Source organism: Ursus americanus, chromosome 1 (assembly GCF_024610735.1).
Source record: "Ursus americanus isolate L20-20 chromosome 1, mUrsAme1.1.p, whole genome shotgun sequence".
Classification (NCBI taxonomy): domain Eukaryota; kingdom Metazoa; phylum Chordata; class Mammalia; order Carnivora; family Ursidae; genus Ursus; species Ursus americanus.
This window is the reverse complement of record NC_142127.1, coordinates 75,864,626-75,878,392: the sequence shown is the minus strand read 5'-3', so window position 1 is coordinate 75,878,392 and position 13,767 is coordinate 75,864,626. Positions and strand designations below refer to the sequence as shown.

General features: G+C 34.8%; 1 protein-coding gene across 1 annotated transcript in view; it reads right to left on the bottom strand.

The window, feature by feature from the left end:
• Positions 1 to 13,767, bottom strand: part of BMPR2 (bone morphogenetic protein receptor type 2) — a 184,487-nt gene that overhangs the window by 21,712 nt on the left and 149,008 nt on the right. Inside the window, exons 7-10 of the mRNA XM_045806523.2 lie at positions 12,984 to 13,098; positions 7,048 to 7,208; positions 5,760 to 5,907; positions 209 to 345 (exon numbers count right to left, since the gene is read on the bottom strand). Of these exons, the coding sequence (XP_045662479.1) occupies positions 209 to 345; positions 5,760 to 5,907; positions 7,048 to 7,208; positions 12,984 to 13,098 (561 nt within the window). The remainder of the gene's footprint in view (positions 1 to 208; positions 346 to 5,759; positions 5,908 to 7,047; positions 7,209 to 12,983; positions 13,099 to 13,767) is intronic.

Here is a 13,767-nt window from a genome sequence, read left to right as displayed (position 1 = left end):
CTTGGAAAAAACTGAAACTGAACCAAAAAAGAGGACTTTTTTATATTGAAAAATTTCAAAGTGTATAACATCATAAAAGTCAAGTAAGTTGGATTTCTGGCATTAGAAAACTCTAAAAACTATTAACATTAAGTCTATTTTTGCTTCAAGCAACATTAAAACACATTCAGATATAAGTTCTCTTTCTAATAATTTAGTTTTTTCTTACCAGGCTATTTTCTTTCCAAGCTTCTGGGAACTTGGGTCTCTGTTTTTCCCTAGATACCAGAACCTGCATATCTTCAAAAGTGGGATGGTTTCCAACTTCTGTCTGAAAAGCCATCTGGTATTCTGGTACAGATTCACCTGTGTATTTTTTTAAAAAAGAAGGATAGAGTAAAATTTCCAACTATGGAATAACAGCAGAATTTCTAAAATCGAGTTAAGGAGAGAAATTATGTCATGATCTTTTTTTTTTTTTTAACACTTTGGGGCATATTTAGAAATCCAAAAGAGATCCTGTTGTGGGTAGAATACATTATTAATAAATGCTTTACTTAGAACAGTCTTTGATAAACTAAACGTCTGTTGATAAATCAAGTAGTAGTTTCAACAGTGGACAGAGCTACTTTTAAATGGTTTCTAGTATTACTAATTTGGGAGGGGGTATTATTATATGCATAAGGTGTACTTAATACTTGAAAATGCCTGAATTCTTATCCCATACATGGATCAAGGGTGGTGAATAGGAGGACAAAGTCCAGAATCTAGTACAACACATGTCTGTAGAACCAAATATAAGCATGTAGAATGTATAGTCATCCTGTCTTAATATGTCACTGGCTCTATCATAGTCCAGCCAGATTGTATCAAATGTCACAAAAACTTTTATGATAATGGCCATGATAGAAAAATCAATATACCGATTTTTTAAAAAAATTCCTCTTAAGAAGCAGTATCTAGATCAAGGATTTTTAAATATCATTAACTATTCTACCACTGTTTAATAACCCTATTTATCACCAATAAACTTAATCAGCTGCTTGTGATGAGAAGCTCACGATTTTTACAAAATGTGATCAAATTAAACTTAATAAACATATTGAGCATACAGAAGATCTCTGGGACCAACAGTCAGAAAACCAATGGTCTAGTCAAAATCTTGACAAACAACAGAGGAGAAAGACTCTTCCTGTCTCCTGGCACCATTCCCCACCCCATTAAAATGACAGGATAAATTAGAAGGAAGAACACCAGAATGTAGGATGATAAGGCACTGAAGTTTTATCCTGGCTTCATCTCTCTCCTAGAAAAGAGATTTATTTTATTTTTTTATTTTGAGAGAGACAGACAGACAGACAGACAATCTTAAGCAAGCTCCACGCTCAGTGTGGAGCCCAACACAGGGCTCAATCTCACAACCCTGAGATCATGACCTGTGCTGAAATCAAGAGTCAGATGCTTACTTAAACAGACTGAGCCACCGAGGCGCTCCTGGAAAAGTTGTTTATTTTGTGTTTTAGTTTTCCTGTCAGCAAAATGGCAATGTCTGTCTTCCTTATCTCATTCACACGGAGATAATACAAAAGTTATAATGACCCAGATAGAAAGTACTTTATAAAACATGTATTTAAGTTTTATGTTTCAATTTGGATATTCAAAACAAACTATAAACAGTTGCCCTCCACCATATTAAAAAAGATTATATTACAAAGATTAATTCTATAATTTACGTAGCATAACCCCAAAATTTTGGAATATTACACTATCTATACAAGTGATATTTTCACATACTCTAAACACTTAAGCTGTTACTTATTATTGACAATCACCATCAATATTGAACTTGAAACACAAAACTGAAAGATTTAATCCTACTAGTTAGTATATCACTTTCATTCATGAAACCTCATTTGATAAAACCTCAACGAATAATATCTGCAAATTATAAGATATTTACTAGTATATCTTACCTGTCTCTCTGAGACATAAACACAACAAATATAGATATCTTCCAAGTGCTATTTATTAGTTCTTTTTTTCAAATGCTGATTCAGAATAATTAAAAATTCATAATTTTACTTATTTGTTTTAATCAGGTCTAAAATATAATTAGAAAACCTGCCAAATAAAATTGATGCACAATCTTATTTTGTGAATGAAATGACATTAAGAACTCTCAATTTTCTAATAAATCTTCATGGTTCTAAATCTAATTGTTCAATAGACACTTGTTTAGAGCTAACTTGGTATTAGGCACTAGGGAAACAAAGATTAGTGTTTATGAATTATATTAGTCTTACTGGATTTCTTTAAAACTTTATAATCATTGGACTGCTCAGGGGAAGTTTTATAATCCCATTTTCTTTCAAACTGTCCAAAATATATCAAATGTCTAAGAATATCAGATACTATTCCCTGCTTCTCACCTCATTTGCTACTTGTTAATTATGCCTCTAAGCAGTTAGGAACTTTCTAGTTCTCTTCTTAAATTATGCTTGTTCTCTTTTTTTTCTTTTTCTTTCTCTTGCTTTCTTATTTTCTTCCTTCCTTCCGTATTTCTCCTTTATATAAATACTGCAGCATTTCACTCTTTTTTGTAATACAGACATCTAATTAATTTATTCAGCAACTATCTTACAGAGAGTCAGTCTACATAACATAATGTTTACATTTAATAATAAAGCATGTACTGCATTTGGAAGTATACTGTAGAAGTCTGAAAAAATGTTTACCAAGAATTGAATCATGATAGCATGCTATTCTACGCTTATTAATATGTTTATGGGATCCTTTTTACTCAACCACCCCCCATTTCATTGTTAAATTGTTTAAGAATACCCTAAATCTTCTTCCTGTGCTCTCTTAATACTTTTCCTTCCCATATGCTGTAATATTTGTCTTCTCTATTTCACAGAATCTCCTCTAAGAATACTAATGACCTCCTCCAATTCAAATTCAAAGATCACTCTTCAGTTCTATTTCCTTGACTTCATGTTACATCTACTTCTATCAGTCTGGGTTCTTAACATTTTCTAACATTTACTTCCAAGATACTTTGATTTCTTAGTTTTCTCACTATTTTTCTGACCTATGGTCATCTTAACTAACCTACTGGTACAGGGAGGTCCCCCAATATGCAGTCTTTATTCACCAATTTTTTGCACTCTTAATTTGTTCTCTTAGGAGAGAGCATTCACTCATAAGTTCCCATTTACCATCTGTATATAGATAATTTCCAAATCATTTTTAGTTCTCTCAAATCCTCTTTATTTTTAAAAATTCTTTTTAGGGGCGCCTGGGTGGCTCAGTTGTTAAGCGTCTGCCTTCGGCCCAGGGCGTGATTCCGGAGTCCTGGGATCGAGTCCTGCATCGGGCTCCCTGCCCCGCTAGGAGCCTGCTTCTTCCTCTCCCACTCCCCATGCTTGTGTTCCCTCTCTCGCTGGCTGTCTCTCTCTGTCAAATAAGTAAATAAAATCTTTAAAAACAAACAAACAAAAAATTCTTTTTAAAAAATTTCTTCAGGGGCGCCTGGGTGGCACAGCGGTTAAGCGTCTGCCTTCAGCTCAGGGCGTGATCCTGGCGTTATGGGATCGAGCCCCACATCAGGCTCCTCCGCTATGAGCCTGCTTCTTCCTCTCCCACTCCCCCTGCTTGTGTTCCCTCTCTCGCTGGCTGTCTCTATCTCTGTCGAATAAATAAACAAAAAATCTTTAAAAAAAAAAAAAATTTCTTCAGTTGTCCATCAATACCCCATCCAGAAATCTCCATAATTAACTCACCTTTCCAATGTAAACCAATATTTTTTCCTAAGTTCCTGGGTGCCACCCTATTTCTTTGATCTCTGAATATTTCTCAATTCCTTAGATTTTCTTCAAATAGCTAAGTAGAACCACAGATTTCTCCTCTACATTGTCTTACATGTGCCTCTTCTTGCCCATTTCCGTGTCCAAGATTATAGGATCTCTTACTCCAACTCTTGTTTTTCTCCTTTATTTTATTTTCATTGCAGTTAAATATACACAAAATTTACCATTTTAACAATTTTTAAGCATATGTGGCAACAAGTACTTTAATAATGTTGTGCAACCATTGCTACTATCCATCTCCAGAATTTTTTCCATCTTCCCAAACAGAAACTATGTATCCATTAAATAGTAATTTCTTTTTCCTGTTTTTTTTTAACTTTATTATTTTTTTTAAGTAATCTCTACGCTCAACATGGGGCTCGAACTCAAAACCCCGATCCAGAGATTAAGAGTCTCATGATTAAGTCAGCCAGGCGCCTTTTTCCTTTTTAAACTGCCTCTAATTTTTGCCATTTCAGTTCACCCTAACCATCTGCTAAAATAATCCACAAATAAGCTTGAATTGTCTTTCCCTTTTCTTTTTTCTTCTTTTTTAAGATTTATTTGAGAGAGAGAAAAAGAGAGAGCGCATGTGAGAGGGGCGGAGGGATAGAATCTTCAAGTAGACTGCACGCGGAGCGTGGAGCCCCATGTGGGGCTCAATCTCAGAACTCTGAGATCACGACCAGAGACAAAACCAAGAATTGGACACTTAACCAACTGTACCGCCCGGACACCTTGCCTTTCCCCTTCAAACACTTGATATTGCTCTTTATTATTTATCAGACCAAAAGCAATATTTATTCTTTGAATACAGTAATTGTCCAAAAAATGTTGCTGATGGCAGTATATGAATGCTGTATAGGAATCATTTTAGTCAGACATGCTTCTAAAAAATAAAAAATTCTGGATTAGGATATATTAAAACAAATCTGTGGCCAAAATTCCAATAATAGAAATAAAAAGTGTCAAAAGTTCCAATTATACTGTGATACTACTGCAATTCTGCTATGTCCGGAAAAATACCTCAATTGAGTATTTTGTACTTCCAATAAACTAGGAAACATACTTCTAAATAATAACTGATTGACCTGTAATCAATCTAAATAACTATTAACTTATTGATTTTTAGAATTACTACCTGTTAAATGCTTACTGTTTTTAAAGCAAAAAAATTCAACCCTACCACTGATCTTTGCTTTTATTTAATAGTTCCATTTCATAATTTGTCTAATGCTGATTTAACTGTTTTCCTTTTTCTATGCTTTTAATGGTGTAATTCTTACAAGACAGAAGCCATATATATCAAATCATTTTGTACATCATCTAGAAGAATACAATGTATATACTGATAGCTAAAGTTTTTATAGGACAATAATGACAGTAAGCAGTAATCCTAACAAAAAGAGAAAAACTATAAACTCATTTGGCTAATTCAAGTAAGCCTCAAACAAGCATTCATATTATATTAGTGTTCTTTCATTGAAAGACAGGAAGGAAAGCAGGAAGTCAAGAATGGAGAATGAAAAAAATAAAGAAAAAGAAAAAAGTGTTCCAATGGTTAATTCATTGTTTCTAATTTCTTACTTGGGTCAATTGAGGAAGTATTTTAAGTGTTTAAGCTTATCAAATACTCAGAGGGTGCATAAGGACAAGGATGACCGTTAAAGCAATCAGAGACCAAACTAAACACAGATAAGCTATTATGAGCAATTAATTAAAATGCACTCAGATGCAAACTTGGAGTCCTTTTAAAAAGTTTTTCCTGATTGACATCCTTCTGCTAATAATGTTTCTGAACACTAGATGGCAATGAACTAAAGGTTTAAATGAAAGTAAAACCGTACACAAAAGTTGACTTATTTGTAGAAAAAGAAGATATAACTGCTTCATTTCAAAACATATGTCAATTTTTGATAGCAATTCTCTTACCTGGGAAGAGGTCTGTACATCTCATAAATATCTCCCAATAAATGAGTCCAAGTGCATACATGTCTACTTGTTTCAAAGCTGATTCACAGTCCCTCAGGTTCACAGCTCCTTCTAGAACTTCTGGTGCCATATATCTGATGGTGCCGACCTGATAAATTAGAGTGATATTTTTCAGAAACAGAATGTAGCATATTCTGAAAGGCATACATTAGACCAGAAGTTATACATAAATTTCATATCAATGATATGTTTTTTGACCCTAAGCATGTCACTGAAACCTTCTATACCAATTTTTTTAATCTATAAAATGCCCTTCTTGAATAATTAAACTGTGGTAAATCCATCCCATTGAATACTAATTCATCATTCAAAAAGAATGGGCTAGACCATCTTATGTATGTCAATGCAGATACATTTCTAAGACACCATGAGAAAACTATATAACAATATACACCATTTAATATTTTTTTGAAAGATTCCACCTATTTATTTGAGAGAAACAGTGAGAGAGAGAGCACTAGCAGGGTGGAGAGGGAGAAGCAGACTCCCCGCCGAGCAGGGAACCCGATGCGGGGCTTGTTCTCAGGACCCTGGGATCATGGCCTGAGCCAAAGGCAGATGCTTAACTGACTGAGCCACCCAGGGTGCCCCACCATTTAATATTTTTAAAAATTAAAAAAAAAATTAAGATTTTATTTACTTATTTAAGGAGAGAGAAAGCATGCAAACAGGGAGGGTAGAGGGAGAGGAAGAGAGAGAATCTCAAGCAGACTCATGCTGACCACAGAGCCTGAGGTGGGGATCAGTCTCACAATCCTGAGCTCATAACCCAAGCCGAAATCAAGTGTTGGACCTTCTATCAACTGAGCCACGGAGGCACCCCTCAACAGTTTTTTTGAGTCAAAAAAATACACACACACACACATACACACACACAGACACATATGTATGAATTCAGAGAAAAAGGTTAGGAAGGATGTGTTCCACATTTTAACAGTGATTATCAACAGGTGACTGTCCTATCTCAAATTTGGCAGTTTTACTCTTGCTTCAAAAGTCAGTTCCTACACACTTCCTCCCAATGCTTGTCAAAAATGAGTTGGAATGGCAGTGATTTCCATAAAGAACTGATAAACTTCATGTAATGTCTTTTACATTTTTAATTTTGCAATTCTTAATATGCTATAATTGGTAGCATATAAGGATAACTGTCCTGGGATGATTTTTTTAATGCAATTCATTATGTTCTCAAGGTATGTCAGAGTGATACCTTTTTTAATATACTTACCTCACTTATGGCTGCATTATCTTCTTCCCCTGGGCGTACCAGTCTGTTTCCAGTCAGCCTCATGGACAATCCAAAGTCACTAATAACACAGGTTCCATCATTTTTCACCAGGACATTTCTGCTGTTTAAATCTCGATGGGAAATTGCAGGTTTATAATGATCTGTTTAGATAATTTCAAATATTTATTAATGCTTAAACAGCACCCTTGGACATAGAGTAAGCATGCAGGTAATAGGAACTACATAAATATAGATGACTGTATTATTTTTCTGCCCATTAATTTTCTAATAACAAAAAATGACACAAGAAAGCAAAGTTTCACATCGAGGTCTTTCATCCATTTGGAGTTTATCTTTGTGTATGGTGTGAGAGAGTGGTCAAGTCCATCAAAATCCTAGAGGAGAACATAGGCAGCAATCTCTTTGACATCGGCCACAGCAACTTTTCTCTTTTTTTTTCTCAAAGATTTTATTTATTTATTCGACAGAGACAGAGACAACCAGAGAGAGAGGGAACACAAGCAGGGGGAGTGGGAGAGGAAGAAGCAGGCTCATAGCGGAGGAGCCCAATGTGGGGCTCGATCCCAGAACGCCGGGATCATGCCCTGAGCCAAAGGCAGACGCTTAACCGCTGTGCCACCCAGGCGCCCCCACAGCAACTTTTTTCATGACACATCTCCAAGGGCAAAAGAAACAAAAGAAAAAAATGAACTTGTGGGACTTTATCAAGATAAAAAGCTTCTGCACAGCCAAGGAAACAGTCAAAAAAACTAAGAGGCAGCCCACGGAATGGGAGAAGATATTTGCAAATGACACTACAGATAAAAGACTGGTATCCAAGATCTACAAAGAACTTCTCAAACTCAATACATAAGAAACAAATAAATCAAAAAAATGGGCCAAAGATATGAACAGACACTTTTCCAATGAAGACATACAAATGGCTAACAGACACATGAAAAAATGTTCAAAACTAATTAGCCATCAGGGAAATTCAAATCAAAACCACACTAAGATACCACCTTACGCCAGTTAGAATGGCAAAAATTGACAAGGCAGGAAACAGCAGTTGCTGGAGAGGATGTGGAGAAAGGGGATCCCTCCTACATTGTTGGTGGGAATGCAAGTTGGTACAGCCACTCTGGAAAAGAGTGTGGAGGTCCCTTAAAAAGTTAAAAATTGAGCTACCCTATGATCCAGCAATTGCACTACTGGGTATTTACCCCAAAGATACAGACATAGTGAAGAGAAGGGCTATATGCACCCCAATGTTCATAGCAGCATTGTCCACAATAGCTAAATCGTGGAAGGAGCCGAGATGCCCTTCAACAGATGACTGGATTAAGAAGATGTGGTCCATATATACAATGGAATATTACTCAGCCATAAAAAAGAATGGTTTCTCAACATTTGCTGCAACATGGACGGGACTGGAGGAGATAATGCTAAGCGAAATAAGTCAAGCAGAGAAAGACAATTATATGGTTTCACTCATTTATGGAACATAAGAAGTAGGAAGATCGGCAGGAGAAGAAAGGGAAGAAGAAAGGGGGGGTAGACAGAAGGGGGAATGAAGCATGGGAAACTATGGACTCTGGGAAACAAACTGAGGGCTTCAGAGGGGAGAGGGGTGGAGGAATGGGATAGGCTGGTGATGGGTAGTAAGGAGGGCATGTATTGCATGGTGCACTGGGTGTTATACGCAAGTAATGAATCATGGAACTTTACATCAAAAACCAGGGATGTATTGTATGGTGACTAACATAATATAATAAAAAAATATTATTAAAAAAAAAGAAAGCAAAGTTTCAACTCACAACTGTTACTATTTTCACTATATTTTACAACATAAACTACTGTTGCATGTATAATTAATTAAGCTTTAAATATTTAACTGCAATGTATAGCTAACATGCCATTGCTTCTAATTTTAACACACACTTGTTTCTTTCTCTTTATTTCTAGGGTAGCAAGAGGAGGCAATAAAGAAAGAAATATTTAGTATAAACAATCAAAAAGTCAGCTTGTCTAAAATAATATCAATGAAAAACTGAGATGGCTCCAAAATCTGTATACGTATGTTATACTATTTTCCTATGGCTTAACAGATTAAACCTATGATGGAACATCCCAGTCTGCCCTCAGGTTTAGCCCTGGCTCTAAGCCCACCTCAGTTCTTCAAATCAAACTAGGGATAGTTTTACAATGGACCTGGTGAATGAGTAAAGGAGCTGCTATCTCTCAGCAAGACATGAAAACCTATTTTCTGATTTTACAGAGAAGCAAAGCACTATTATACTCGTTCTATTATCACTAAACTATATGCTCCATGAAGACAGAAAGAGAACACGTTTTACCTGAATTCAAAAGGGCTGGTACACAATAAATGCTTTCTGACTGAAAGAATGTATTTAACCTAAGCTGCCTCACAAAAAGCATAATATATTTTTTCCCTCTCTATAAAGAAAACTTAAATAAATATTATTAAGTAAAACTATAGCTCCTGGGGTGCCTGAGTGGCTCAGATGGTTAAGCGTTCTGCCTTTGGCTCAGGTCATGATCTCCAGGTCCTGCAATGGAGCCCCATGTTGGGCTCCCAGCTCAGTGGGAAGTCTGCTTCTCCCTCTGCCTCTCCCCCTGCTTGTGCTCTCTCTCTCTCTCAAATGAATAAATAAAATCTTTAAAAAAAAACAACAACAACTATAGTTCTTGAATTGAAAAAAATTCTATACCATTATTTCTGAAGTTTAAAGTAACTCTCTAGGTATACAAAGAAACAGAGCAATCGGAACAAAGTCAATGATAAGTTTATTGCGTATTTATATTTAGACACAAATAGGCTCAGCATTTAGCCATTACTCTCATTAATGAATATTAGACTGCAATTTCACCAACAATGAAATGAAAAAGAGGATAATAATTTCTTTTTTATAAAAAAATAAAATAGAGCAACAGCACAATTGGAGGAAAAAATAGTAGTTACCATTGATCTTTCCTGCTCATTTTCTCCCCTTTCAGTTCATGGTCCAGCTTTCTAAAGCTTGTACTAACATCGCTTGCTCAAACCCTAAAACAGCTGCATTTCTTATTCTTATTCATAATACTAGTATATATGGTATAATCTCGAGGTGATATTTATATAAGAAATTTATAGGTATAAAAATGTTTCTATATTTGGAAAGTGTTTACATATTAATCCCAAATCATTACTTAAACTAAAAGATCTCATACTTAGGGAAACCAGGCAAATTATGGGGAGAATGGGCAACTAACAAGTCGGTGAGACAGCCAGAGAGGAAAACAGAGTAGTACTTTCTTCTACTATATAATGAGGGGGAAAAAAAAAAGAAATGGAGCAGGGGAGCAAAAGAGGTAAGGGAGAGAAGAGAAGAAAAAGAGGAAACAAGATTAGGATTTATCACCAGTTCAAGAGGTAGAACTACAGACTGCCCACTGAGAGACTTTTTCCCTTAAAGTTCTCCTCGGTATACCTTTTAATCCTTTTTATTTTGGGGTGGGGGGTGAAGAGAAAGGAGCAAAATATACAATGATTTTGCCCTGGGCAACCGCACTGTACAAGGCAAGTATCTCAAAGAAAAGCAGGACATAATATTATTTCAATTGTGAAAAAAATAAAACCTGAACAAAAAATAGTCCATGGATATTTACATACACACACAGAAAGGACCTGGAAGGATTTACGTAGTTAATAGTAATTTTCTGTTTATATTTGAGTGATCTATATATGTTCTTTCTTTGTTAGAGACTTTTCTGGGGCAAGTATGGTAACAAGTTTCATTGACATTCTCAGAAAAAAATTCATAAGAAAGACAATTACAAATAAATAAACAGGTTCAACTCCTCCTTATTTATTCTGAAGCCAAAAACAGCTGAATAAAATAATAATAGTATTATTCCTTACTATAAAATTTCTATGCCAAACAGCAAATTACATAAAAAGACTCTGGAAAAAATAGCATTCTTTGAAAAAAAGTGAAATAACACTTTAAATGTTTTGAAATAATATAGCATATTTCCAATATTTTAAAAATCAAATAGCTACTACACTTATTTTTTTTGCAATAGCATATATATACTCAGTTTTTAAAAAAGGTTAACTAGTTTAAATGATAATGTTAGGTAATATTTGAGAGTAACATCTACATTAAATAAAACTCTTATTTGATGGCAATCATTCTTTTCATCCAATGTTTGACTTGAAAACTTGCTAAATCGTGCAAGTCTTGAAAAGGAGGATTAGGACGGTATTTTAAATTCTGTGCTAAGCTAGCTCTTTAAATGAGTTATAATAATATTGAAGAGTAAGGAAACATAGTCCAAATGGTTAATGTGCTAAAGCACTAGAAAAAGTACATCAAATTGCTGACATAGGCAACAACATTGGTCAATTCTGTATTCAGGAAAAGCAAGATGTCAAGATAAATGAAGTGATAAATTATTCAGGAGAAATTATTTATATATGAAGTAGCAGCTAGAAAAGATGATCCATGCTATTACACAATGGAACAAAGATCTAAGAAATTGATATATTAACGATTCTCTTATCTACAGAGGTCAGAGAAACTGGAAAAACAATATTCTGGGCTATAGTATGACAAAATCCCGTAAGGCATGAAAGCTTGAGAAAGCACGAAGACTGATTTTTGAAGCAAAGCTAATTTAGAGCAGCCTGTGATGTCAGGTGTATTTTGAAACAAAGTAAGACAGTAAATGTATTAAAAAGATGCTTTGAACACCCAGCAAAAACGCACACAGATGCTGAAGAAAACTGTAGTTATGGCAAAGAACACAACCACACAGTTCTTAAGTCCCCACCATGTATTATCCTCTTTCTACTTGGTAACAGAAGCCAATATTATTTGAGTCACAACACAGCCAGCTTAAAAACAACAACAACAATAACAACAACATCAACTGTATTTTCAGCATCTCTTGCAGGTAAGTGTGCTAGTTAAGCATGAACTAAGTTCTAGAAAATAAAACATAAGTATAAGAGTAGGACTTCTGGAGGCAGAAGGGTACAACTCCTTTTATCTTCCCTTTCTTTTCCCTACTGATTAGCATATATATAGCATGATGGACAATGAGGTGACATTGAAAATGTAAGCCATATATAAAGAATGATGGAGGGGATAATAATAAGGCTCCAATAATACCCTGGTGTTACCAAACCAATCTTAGATTGTCTCTCTCTAAATTCTTACACGAGAAAAAAAAAATTTTCATTCTTATTGAAGCCTGTTATTTTTCCCCCTGACAGATTTGACTAACCTAATTCTAGCTAAGAGAAACACTGAATTATAAAAAGATACACATAGGTTTTATACTCAAGACCAACCAACAACAGAATAAAGATCTATATGATGTTAAAAGTAAAGAATTGGCAATACACTATATTTCATTTAAATAAGCAAGGAGCAAGTGATGAACCATGGAACTTTACATAAAAAACTAGGGATGTACTGTATGGTGACTAACATAACATAATAAAAAATTATTGAAAAAAAAATAAAGTGAAAAAAAAAATAAGAAAAGAAATGCAAAGAAATGCAGTATAGCCTAGCTAAGAGGTTTTTAACCTAAGTCCACAGATGGACTTTAAAGGGTCTGTGAACCACTAGACTCAAAAGAACATTATTGAAAGTACGCCATACATGCATCTTTACAGAGGTGTTCAGAGCTTTAATAAAAATCTCAATGAGCTCCATGACCTCTCTAGAGTCTTTAAGTTCTTTTTCTTATTCTTCCTACTACATTTCAAATCCATTTCCTCATGCCAGATCATTCAAACAACTGGTTAATAATAAATCTGCTACTAAATAAAATATACTCTTAGCTTGAAGATATGAATAAAATTTCCCTTTGTGAATTTTGACCTCATATGGGTGCCATTCATCTTCTATTCATTGTCTTACCTCCTCGTGGCAATTCTGTATGAAGATAAGCCAGTCCCCTAGTCACAGAATGAGCCAGACGACAAGAGCTGACCCAATCACTTGTATGGAGACTCAAATACTTGCATAGAGATCCCTATAATAAAGGAAAAAATCCACACATACAAAAAAAAAAAAAAAGGAATTAATTTATTTGTAACATGAGGAGAAAAATTAGGAGCAGCCTTATAAAGTATTTAAGCAGGTTAGGATTCCATGAAGATCCAATGAACTATGACATTTCAAAATCGCAAAACAGACATTTCTGTGAGTAGAGGGGGAGGAGAGGATGAAAGGATAATTTAAACATTATTAGTTTTTATTTCTCCAACACTGAAAAGTATAAATGATTATTTCATATTAAATGCTCCTTTGATTTATCAAATTAAGATAGAAAAGAGTCTTTTAGACTCTTTCTTCACAATGTATCTCTTACCAGTACAAATACAAATTATATTTTTTTGTTTTACAAGTACAAAACAGAAAGCTTTCATAAATATATATGTGTCAGTGTTACTCAAGGTGCTCACCCACAAACTATTTATAACCAGACATGGGTAAGGAGCTTGCACCAGAATGAATGTCAATCAAAACACTGTTTCCTTCATCAAGAAAGTCTTGCTGAGAGGGAGAAAGAGACAGACACAAACAGATGAACTAAACAGTTAACTAGTTACTTAGTTGATTCATATTCTGATGTGAGATCCTTATCTCACTGAAGACCATTAATAACCAGTTGCAAACTACGAATGCGTTACAGAACAGT